The sequence below is a fragment of the Henckelia pumila genome, chromosome 3 (assembly GCF_033568475.1).
Source record: "Henckelia pumila isolate YLH828 chromosome 3, ASM3356847v2, whole genome shotgun sequence".
NCBI lineage: Eukaryota > Viridiplantae > Streptophyta > Magnoliopsida > Lamiales > Gesneriaceae > Henckelia > Henckelia pumila.
In genome coordinates, this window is record NC_133122.1 from 181645633 (window position 1) to 181657398 (window position 11766).

General features: G+C 39.7%; 1 protein-coding gene across 3 annotated transcripts; it reads right to left on the reverse strand.

Annotated features, from left to right (window-relative positions):
• Positions 1-6720: 6720 nt before the first annotated feature.
• Positions 6721-10907, reverse strand: LOC140892090 (DNA-directed RNA polymerase III subunit 1-like). Of its 3 annotated transcripts, XM_073300834.1 has the most exons (9): positions 10486-10907; positions 10221-10399; positions 9952-10099; positions 9714-9865; positions 9086-9241; positions 8751-8864; positions 8604-8683; positions 7221-7423; positions 6721-7005 (listed from the first exon to the last, which is right to left on the reverse strand). In XM_073300834.1, exons 2-8 carry the CDS (start codon positions 10263-10265, stop codon positions 7405-7407), a joined length of 714 nt encoding a protein of 237 aa, XP_073156935.1. In that variant the 5' UTR covers positions 10266-10399; positions 10486-10907; the 3' UTR covers positions 6721-7005; positions 7221-7404. The 3 variants fall into 3 exon arrangements, with proteins under 3 accessions (XP_073156935.1, XP_073156936.1, XP_073156937.1); XM_073300835.1 differs by lacking the exon at positions 10221-10399; XM_073300836.1 differs by lacking the exons at positions 9086-9241; positions 10486-10907 and having other exon boundaries at positions 10221-10477.
• Between the last annotated feature and the right edge of the window lie 859 nt (positions 10908-11766).

An 11766-nucleotide genomic window follows, 5' to 3' on the forward strand; every position in this document is an offset into this window, starting at 1 on the left:
TTATCAAATGGATGTCAAGTCTGCGTTCCTCAATGGTCTACTTCAAGAAGAGGTGTACGTTGAACAACCACCAGGTTTTGTCAATCCTACTCATCCTCAATATATCTATAAACTTGACAAAGCCCTCTATGGATTAAAACAAGCACCGCGTGCATGGTATGATACATTACTAAAATTTTTACTGGAACATGATTTCCAAATTGGAACGGTCGATAAGACCTTGTTTAAATTTGTAAAATGTGATCATGTGTTACTAGTACAAATTTATGTTGATGACATTATATTTGGGTCAACTAACCCCAAGTTGTGCTCAAAGTTCTCTAAGATGATGCAGGAGAAATTTGAAATGAGCATGATGGGCGAGCTAAATTTCTTTCTTGGATTGCAAGTGAAGCAACTTGAAACTGGAATATTTATCAATCAATCCAAGTATGCCAAGGAATTGGTAAAGAAGTTTGGAATGGAACAATGCTCAACTGTATCTACCCCCATGAGTGCATCAATCAAGCTTGATAAAGATGAAGGGGGAATCCCGGTCGAGGTAACAATGTATCGAGGCCTTATTGGCTCATTGCTTTATTTGACTGCCAGTCGACCGGATATCATGTATTCAGTTTGTTTATGTGCTAGATTTCAAGCAGCACCTAAGCAATCTCATTTCATTGCCGCCAAATGAATAATTAAATATATTAAAGGAACTACTAATGTGGGTCTTTGGTATCCCAAAGATTCAAATCTTAATCTTATTGGCTATTCAGATGCAGATTATGCAGGTTGTAGAATTGATCGCAAAAGTACAAGTGGCACATGTCAATTCCTTGGAGATAGACTAATTTCGTGGTCAAGTAAGAAGCAGACATCAATTGCTACCTCGACCGCCGAAGCAGAATACCTTGCTGCTGGCAGCTGTTGTGCTCAAATACTCTGGATTCAACAGCAGCTTAATGATTATGGAATCCGGTCGAGTGAAACTCCAATCTACTGTGACAATACAAGTGGCATAGCCATCACTCACAATCCAGTGATGCACTCTAGGACAAAGCACATTGATGTCAGGCATCACTTTATCCGAGATCATGTCTTAAAGAAGGAAATCAGGCTAGAATACATCTCTACCGATCAGCAAGGAGCAGACATATTCACCAAGCCTTTACCGGACGCTAAGTTTTCATATTTTCGAAATATTCTTGGCTTAGTAGATCTAAGTTAGTATGCATGCTTTTAGGGGGAATTATTGCTAGTATGACTTTAATCGCTTAGCTGTTACATTGCCATAAATGTTGGCATATCATCCGCCTTTAGCTAGTCTCTGACAGGCTCCGTACTAGCAGCTTTGTGCTTTGAACCAAATGACATTGATTGGGCGCGGTGATTATACTCTTCAAAACTTTTTGAATTTTAAAAATACTTTTCATGACATTAACATATGGCCCATAGGTTCCTATATATACTTCTTTACACTCGTATATCAACCTTTCACCGTTGCTAAAGCTTTCATATTGCATTAAAAGTTCTATCGTATTACTATCAAGCTTTTGCTTACTCTCTGCTCGAGTTCTTATCTACAGCTATCATGTCGATCCAGAAGACTTGCCTTGCAATCAACTTTGATTCCGTTATTGAGGCAAACAATGCAGGAATCACTGAGGTCTTTACCATGCTTGAAGCCTCTGGACTGAAGAAGTTTTTGGGAAGCAGCGCCATCTGCGATCTGCCTGTCTTGAAGGAGTTCTTTGCAACCGCTCAAATCGAGCATGGGACTGTCAAATGCTTGATCCGGACAGAGTCCTACTCCTTCAATCAAAAGTTCTTTGCCAGCACATTTGATCTGCCCTCCAGGGGTTTGACAAAATGCGCGGATCTTCCCGATGGTAACTGCTCATACTGGTTGAAGGAATTTTCAACCACTGATGCTCCGATCAAACTGCCGGCTCAGAAGACATCTCTTAAAGCTCCATTCAGGCTATTGACCAACATCGTGGCCAAGAATCTTCTTGCCAAGGCTGGATCGTACGACAAGGTGACGATGGAGAAATTCCAATACATGGCTTGTATCGCCTCCAAAATCAACATCAACTGGTCAGATATATTGTTCACTACTTTATGTGAAATGATTAGGGGAAAAGGGCAATCCGAGGGATTTGCTCTGCAAATTTGCCACACCTTGAGCGTCCTTGGAGTAGACTTCTCCAAGACTGAGCCTCTGCATCCCACCAAATGGCTCAACAAGTCTACAATATTCAAGTTTCTGAACAAGAAAGAGGTTGCGGTCGACACTCTGCCTTCAACCGCAAGTGTTGTTGCTGTCACTCAACCGCTTTCAACAGTCCCGGTAGCGGCCAAACCAGCCCATACCAAGAAATCTGCCAAGCGTCAACTTATCATAGAGTCTGACTCTGAAGAAGAATCACGTGAGAACGTTCCACTGATTCAAGCCTTCAGCAAGTCATCTCCTTCTGTCTCCAAAGCAGCTGTGCCATCCACGCCTGCAGGCGAGAAGAAGAGGCAACACAAGAAGTTAAAGTCCCTTTCTGGACTTGCTCCTATCGTTTCAACACCAATTCTGCCAACGGTCGAGACTATTACCACTACTGCTACTACTGCTCCACGTCCTACCAAGGGTGTGATAATCATGGAAGGTGCCTCATCAACTCCAAAGGTCACTCTCGCTGATCCCAAGGACAAAGGGAAAGGTGTGATGATCTACTCACCTAAGGCTCAACCAGCAGCCATTGTAGAGCTCAACTTGATCATCTCTCACGTTCTCCGCACTGTCAAGCGTCACCTACAGCTCTTTGACAGATGGCATCATTCCCGTACTCACGTGACGCTTGCTCAAATATTTCCTAAGTGGAAAGCTCTGAACGTTATTGAGAAGAAGATGCTTCTTTTTGCTGACACTGAAGACATCGTGGAGGCTCTGGGAAGAAGACAGCTCATCGACTTGAAGCTTCGAGGAAGCCTGATATTTCTGTTGATTACTGAGCGTGTCAAGAACTTCAAATCCAAGGGTCCTACCGCCACCGATGACTTTGTGATTTTGACTGGACTACAGAATAGTCTACGTCAAATCACTCAACTACTTCAGCACTTCCAAGCTCTTAACAACGTAAAGACGACAGCTTCAGCAGCTTGTATACAGGCTTATGGACTGGAAGCACAGGTGATGATGAAGACTTTTCTTACCCAAGATCAGGGTGAAGAAGACGTCTCTGCTATTACTCTTTCAGATGGGATTCTGACCGGTCTCATTACTGCTGACCTGTTTCAGTCATCCGCTCTAGGATTGACTGTGGCAGCATCTTCATCGGTCGACCCCGCCTCAACCGTAGTCCCAGCAGTAATTCAACCGGAAGCAGCTGTGACTGCTCACTCATCTCCAGCGGCGACCGCTCACACCTCTCCCAGTCGTCTACAAGATTTTTTAGAAGTGATTGAACAAGAAATTCCTGTCACCTCTGTGACAGAGGCTCCTTGCAGCAGTGAAGCAGTAGTGCCCCCAACAGAGATACCAAGCACTATTGTATCACTTGCACCTCCAGAACAGCCAGTGACTGATGCTGACCAAGCACTTCAACCGTCTCCATCTACTGAAAAGTTTGTGGAAGATCTCCTAATGGATGAACCGAGTGCTGATCCTGCTACTCCACCAACCATCTTGGCTGCAGTCGAGACCCCTACATCTCCAACTGTACCACTATTGGAAGGTACATCAGCTAGCTCACCAGCCAGATCACCAGCATCACATCATCTTGAGTCTGGCCCGGCTTCACCAAGGAATGACACACAGAGTCAAATGCTTCAGACTGATGACTCATATATTGAAGCCATGGCAGCAGCTCTGGACCACACATTGATAAATAGGCTTCATGAGCTCATGCAAACAGTTCGATCCTTTTCACAAGACATCACAAACACATCCTCATGGGTTGACAATTCACGCAAGACGATGATTCGGCATTTTGAGACCGTGTCTAGAGACCTTGCTCATCTGTCCAAAGAGATCACTGCCCATCATCGCACTCAAATCCAAACGCTCTCTACCGTCTCCGAACAAGTTGTCAGATCCAAAAACCGCCTTCATAGGCAGTTGAATGATCGGATGGACACTATGCAAGCTACTCTAATTGCTCAACTAGATGCAAAAATTGATACTATGCAAGCCTGCCTTGGCACTCAACTCACTGAGATCATCCTTCGACTCAACCAAGGTGATGCCAAAAAGGGGGAAGAAGAGCAACGAAGAGCAGCAGAGGCAAGAAGACGTGAAGAAGAATCCAGAAGAAAGGAAGAAGCCGACAGAAGAAGAAGAGAAGGCGATAGGTCAGGAGGAGCCAGTTGGTTCAAAAGATGAACAACTTGTCTCTTCTTTACTTATCGCAGCTGTATCTCATTTTGTTTTTCTTCAGTAAGTGTAATAAGAATGCTTATTGTAATTAATAAAATTCATTCTCTCAATGAAGTTCATTTTAATGCTTTCATATTGTTTTCGGAGCACTTAAGTTTTGTCATCACCAAAAAGGGGGAAATTGTTGAATCCGACATTTTGGTGATAACAAACAACAACTCATTGTATAGGAATGTGCTGCCAATCTTTTGTATTTTAGGAATCTACTACAACTCCTACCGCAACCGTCTAAACCCTTCAAGTTATCTACCGGAAGCTTGTCAACCGCCTTTGTCTCTCGACCGGTTGCAGTCACAAGCCTATCGACTGGTTATTCAAACCAGCAGAGGACAAATCTATCTACCGGTAGAATGCCAACTGCTTATCAAGATATCTCAAGACAAATACTTGAGACAAGACGTTCATTGCAAGATCTTTTATCAAAAGCAGAACCGGCGTATCAGAAGATCTGTTGACTCTTGCATCGAGACAACAGGTTGCACTAAAATGGCAAAAACGCAGAATGGCTACAGATAAAGCATTCGACCGTTTATACCAGTTTTGGACCCTGGAAGTTGTCTGCATTTAAAGAAGTGTACGATCTTCATGCAGAATCATCAATGCATTTATGAAGCATTAAATGTGCATTCAATGCAGCATCAGAACGTTCAAAATAAAGACGTTGATGATTGACCTATATAAAGGAAAGATTGCTCAAGAAGTGACAAGAAGACAAGCAACACGAAAAATCTCAATCAACTCAATCACTTGAATACTATCAGAAGTCCTCATCTGATATACTGAAGCAATACTTGAGCACACTTACAAGATCATTCACTTGCTGCTCAAATAAACCCTCGCCTACAGTTTACATATCTGATCTTCAAGGATCATCCTAGGGTTTCCAAGCCTCTCGACCGCTCTGCAGTTTGAGAAGCTCAACTGGACTGTATTCATTATTGAAGAGACTTGAAGCTACTCTGAAAGCTTTCACCAGTCTGATAAGAACTGAGAATCTTATCTGTGTAAATCTAGGAGTTTCGGATTAGGCATTGGATAAGTCCTAAGTCTGAAGTGGGTGTATTGCAAGACGTTGTAATAACCAAAGTCTTCTAGTGAATTCCTTTCTAAGTGGAAGAAGGGGAGACGTAGAAAGATTAAGCCTTCGAACTTCCATAAATCGTGCCTTAGTCTTTACTGCATATTTATCTTATATATTGCTCATACATCGTGTTATAACTTGCCTTTGCATCACTAAAACCTCTGAACTATTTCCGCACTATTTAAGTTGTTCAAACCGTTTTAGAAGTTGAGAAAACAGATTAAGTGAACTAAACTTCACTTGATCATTTTGAAAAGAAAGAAAATAAGTTTCAGAGTGTATTCACCCCCCCTCTACCCTCTGAACCGATCCCAACAAAATGTTTATACTTTGAATTATGCTATGAGTTTTTGAAATAAATAAATATATGTATATATTTGGTATGATCGATCGACCCATACTTACTGAGTGTTTCCCAAAACACTCACCCCTTACTTTCCCATCTCAGATGATGATGGAGATGATGATTTAGAGGAACGAGAACAAGATATGTTTTGAGGATGGTGATAGAAAAACATTAAGATTGAATTTATGCATTAGTATTTTATTATTAAGTTTTTGACGCTTCCGCATTTGTTTTTAACTTTTGGATTATCGAGTTGTAAAGACAATGTTTTGGAACTTTTATTTATGAGAAAAGACTGTTTGGTTCACAATGTACTACGAGGCTTGCTGTTTTATAATTTGTATGAATTTGAAACAACGCCGATGACACGTCTCGTCTCGGGGCGTGATAGTTATAATTTAAAAAAAAAATCAGGTAGTTTTATTTTTTCCCCCTAGATGTCACAAACAACAAAAAAAATCTTATTTTCTTATTCATGCAAATTCTGATAAACTAATAATGACTATTGAATTTGTGAAATAAAATTTCTCAGCTATTCTCTACTTCTATCTATATACTAATACTTTTTTTGCTAGTTTAAAACGCATGTTTGTTATGCAATTCATTAAAACCTAATAGTGATTGAACTGACGGTAAAGGGAAAATTTAGATAACATCTTATCTTTACTATCCTCCAATTCTCTGCTATTTTGTATTAGTTTTATAATCACCTCATTTCGTTAGATTCTATCATTCTAATACCTCTCTGTTTCATAATTTATTAATTTAGTGGGGGTAAACGATGATCGGCCACCTGATCATATATTTGATGGTATTCATGAACGGTTGTCACTCTTATTTTGTGATATAGTTGCGTTGTTTCGATTACATTTCTAATCATAATACTGAAGATAATAAAAATTCATATATACAATATATTTACACACAAAATATGTAACATTCGCGTTACTCCTAATGTTTCTCTCAGTCGCTAGTTAAGACTAAATATAAAAATGTATGTATCAACCATTATGGTCACAGACATATATGTATTATGAACAATCATCAGTAATGCATCTCTTTGTAGGACCATGTGTTTTCTTATAAAGACCGACTCATCGCAAGAAGTCTCCTCGGCGATTTCAGCGAATAATAGGATCGGAACCATAAAATAACTCAAGAGGCTGCACACTGCATAGGGAAACAAGAATAAAATAAATTATATCATACGTACACTTATCATCAAATAATGAGTAGAATGGACATTAGTAACTACAACACAAGACGTATTCTTTCAAGTTTTATGTCGGGCAAAAGCTAAGTCAATCAACACAGATGCCAGTAATATATTTGATGCATCGATAATTAGTTCATCATATGACTATCAAAAGCATTGGAACGTATACCTTTGCCCAACTTTGAACATTCCCGTGCCAATTTTCATCGCTACTCCCATAATGATGCATTCACTAACTCCTTCGATCCTGTCCACCCTCCCATTCACAGAAGCATCAAAAAGGTGATTTGATGCTGTTTCGAATGTAGCCTGCATTAGTTTACTGTCTTTCAGCTTCTGCATCCCATATCTATTTATTCCCAAGACTTCACCCTGAAAAGACAACCATGTGTGATACGGCAAGCGATAATATGTAGTTTAAACATAAAAAAATTACAGAAATATTTAGAATTAGAATTGCGACGAAACCTGTAAAGGGCCTGCATCACGAACTAAATTTTCCAGACAGCTCAAATCACGGGATTTATTAAAAAAATGTAGGACAAATGGATTAAAAAATCAGAGTATTTCGACTCAGCCAAGGAAATAAATATACAATATTCTCTTTCCCTAGGAACTGCTAGCCTATATCGGAAATGTGCTTGATAGAATCTCCTCTATAACTAACCCTCCCCCTTTTATTCTCCCTCTTCGAACTCCTAATACGCTCATGACTTTTCAGCCCACTATTTTTTCTAGTGCCAATGTGTCTGAGCTCATAACAGACTGACTCATTGCCTAAGCAGTTTACTTGTGGTTGCCATATTTTACCGTTGACATTTGCATAACATGAAAAGATTTGAAGAAACAGAAACCTACTTCTTCACTCCATCCTCTTAATCAAAAGTCCAACATTTCCCCTCATGCATGTGCATCCAGGGATGTGTACAAATAAATTTCATAGTCATGAATCATACAATTGTATACGAACTAGCTTCACCACGCACGAGCATATACTTGAAAGAAGATGTGAAACTTAAAAACAGAAATTTTAGTTGACAATTGCAGTCCCAAACACCATAAACCCAGCCAATTTCAAATTCTGAAAGATGTGATTACCTTGGATGTCATTAAATCAGCCAAAAGCATCATGTGACGCGTATCTATAGTCAGCCAAAACCCAGTTAAAAAACTCATGCACGTATTTGTTCTCAACAAGTGTATTCAAATAAGTCGATAATACATGTAAAAGCACAATCTTTATAATTAAATGCCAACCGCATGCTATTTTACTTTCACATGATGATTAGCAAACACTGTACATGCTATATATACATTATTTATGGCAAACGGTGCCAGGAACACTAGTGGAACATAGGATTTATGCTGAATAATGAAAGCATCCAAATATAATATTAACTTATTTTCATTATATTTTTGAGCCTGGAAGCTAGTGGAAAATAGAATGTATGATGAATAATTAAAGCAACCAAACAGAATAATAACATTTTTTTTTAGCCTACAAAAGGAAAAGGACAAATGAAAAAGCCAGTAAGATCCTAAAGAAACATACCCTTCTACAACCAAATCAAAAGTTTCCTTTCCATTTTCCACTGTTTTCTTTATTATAGCACGTTCAACGGAATTGATTCCCTGCCATAGAACAGCTAAATACATTAGCATTTTGCAGGATTATTCAGAATGAAATTCAAAGTCTCACCTTCACAACAACTTTGGAGAGTTTTTTCAGAAACCCTTGGAATTCAAATTGAAGTGTACTTCTATCAGCCTGCAGAAACACTACAAGTTTCTGGGGATTCAAAACCTTTACTTGCTGCAGAAAATATTCAAGCCATGATTGGCACACTGGGATTGAATAAGGTAGGAATGAAATCAACTTTAAAATGAGATAAGAATGTGAATAGTGGTAGATTTATTCCATTTCACTGATCAAAAGAAATGAAAAGAGAATTGAAGGAAATTCTTTTTAATAATCAAATATTTTTTTAACTAAAACACAAACAGAAGGATGGAAATAGTGAGGCACATTCATACCTGCTCCTTTAATTTCATTTTTGGGGTACGTAGAATTGATTCTTTTACGGTATACGCATCAATTGACAGTTGTGAATCTAGTAATCTTTTCACATCAAGCTTTATAACTATGGATGCCTTTGTTGATGCTTGAGATGTTTTTATACTTTTAGCTACCTACGAAGCAACGAGATGAGTGACTGAGAGGACTAACTCGAAACTTTGCAATCAAAAGAACTACAAATCAAGGAAAAAGTCTCATGGTACATTAACCAAATCTTAAAGAACATTCCAGTTAGAAGAAAAACTTGACTCTTGAAAAAGCATTAAATGCTTAATGGCAGCAAACTGGCATGCATAAACTTAAAGCCAACTATTATCATTATAGGAGACAAAAACTCCTAATGCACGTGCAAAAAATCTGATAATTAATTAAAAGTTATCGGAACAATGATAACACGATGCAAATATAACCTGCGATAGGACCTTTACCATACAAAAGCACCTGTCTAAAGAAAGCATTTTAAATGCCATATCCCAATTATTATGCACTATTACAAAAAATTCCCCATGCATTTCCCCAGGAATTCCACCGGAGGTTCTCCATTATGGGCTATTGCATAATCGTCGATACATGGATGAAGATTACCTGCTCCAAAAGTGTTTTCTCAATACGACCTTTTACTATTCTTGCGCCAATCTCGTTGTCTACATGCTCAAGTCTTGTAGATATAATGGGAGTGCTGATCCTTTTAGCCGCATTAATTATTTCTTTTATCCGAGGAACCCCAAGGGTAACATCTATTGCACAATTAAGATCAACATACTTGAAAAAACCATGAGAACATAAGGTAATATTAGCTGAGTGTTTTATTGGAGAAGGATACTCATGCTGGCAACTCCAGCAAAGTGGAAAGTTTTCAATGTCATTTGTGTCCCTGGCTCTCCGATACTCATTGCTGCGATAGCACCAATTGCAGTTCCGGCTTCAATTTTCTTCAAATGATAACGAGTGATGCAGGTCTCTAAGAACACCTAAAATTTTTGGCACAAATATGAATGAAATCATATCACAACTCGGTTCAATTCACCAGAGCCGGAAGATTGCAACAGCACAATTAAAGATTTGTTGAAATATCTGAAGATAATCATTTACATAATTAGTCACAATCTGTAGTGGCTTGAAGTAGTGCAAAAGCATAATTTCGAGCTTTAGCTCAAGAGATTTGTGAAGGAATGTGGCTTCAAAGACTACTCAAGGAACGACATTTGGAAGGGCATCAATCGATGGAACTCATGTGCGACAATCAAGCAGCAATAAGCATTGCAAAAACTCTGGTTCATCATGATCAAACAAAACACATTGAGATTGATCGTCATTTCATTAGTGAAAAGATTGAGGAAAAAATCGTTGGCCTCACCTATATTCTTACTCAATTACAAGTTGCATTTTTTGATAAGAGACACAAATATATATATATATATATATATATATATATATATATACACAATTTTGATATAATGTTCACCCACCGTGCCCACCTCTGTGCCCACCAATAATGTGACACTCATCTATTGGATGTGATGAATCATAGGTCCAATAGCTGAGTGTCACCTCAATAGTTGACACGGTGGGTGAGCAGCATATCAAAACTATATATATATATATATATATATATATATAGAGGAATGTTCCCCTGCACCCCAGCGCCAGCTGAGCTGGCGGCCCAGCTGGCGCCCACTTCATTTTTTTTTTTTCTTTTTTGAAATTTTTTTTATTGGGCCCAATCAATTAATGTATCGTCTTCTTCCGTAAGCCTTTTCCCATGCTCCCTCAATTCAAAACGTGGTCTGGAGGCCCTCCCCTCCCCTCCCAACCCCATCCCCACCCCCACCCTCCATCGTCTTCTCCGAGCAACTCGCCGGCCTGAACTTTTTCCGACGATGTTTTACATGTTTTTGACTCGCATTCACCTCCTGCTTCTGTTTCGCCCTTCCCCGATCCTTGTCCCTCCCTGGTTTAGTCGGAATCTCGTCCTGAGTTCGCACAGGTTAGTCCCGTTCCGCTGCCGTCTGGTTTTTCTTCTTTTCCGGCGAGCTCAGGCTCTTTTAGCCCGTTCCAACCCCAGATTTGGAATCCTCAGACTTTTTCGTTCCCGATGCCTCAAGCCCCGTTCTCGATTTCTGGCCCGTCGGAGCTATATCTCAGATCTACGAACCATGGCCTGCAAACCCTAACGCCGTCCGTTTGTTTTCCTAATTACTCCGCCATGGCTCACCCATTCTCTAATTATTTCCTTCCTCAGCCTCCTTTAGTCCTAGCATCGTTTCTCATCCGTCAATTCCAAGTTCCTTGGCCCCGATCGGTGCTGCCCGGGTCGCATTTGTGTTTTTTTTTTAGTGATTTGGGGTGGTGATGGGGTCGGACGGGGTGGTTGGGCGTGCGTGTGGTGGTCGGTTAGTGGATGGGCTTGAGCCGATGGCGGAGAACGACAGAGGAGGTGGAGGAAGGTGGAAAAGGAGATGCGGCAGCTTCTGTAAGAAGATGAAGAAATCAAAGCTCACAAATTGGGTTTTATTTTTTAAAAAAGAAAAGAAAAGAAAAAAAAAAGATGTGGGCTGAGCTGGCGGCCCAAAATCCCCTGCACCTAGGGGTGCAAGGGAACATCACTCTCTCTATATATATATATATATAAATTTTT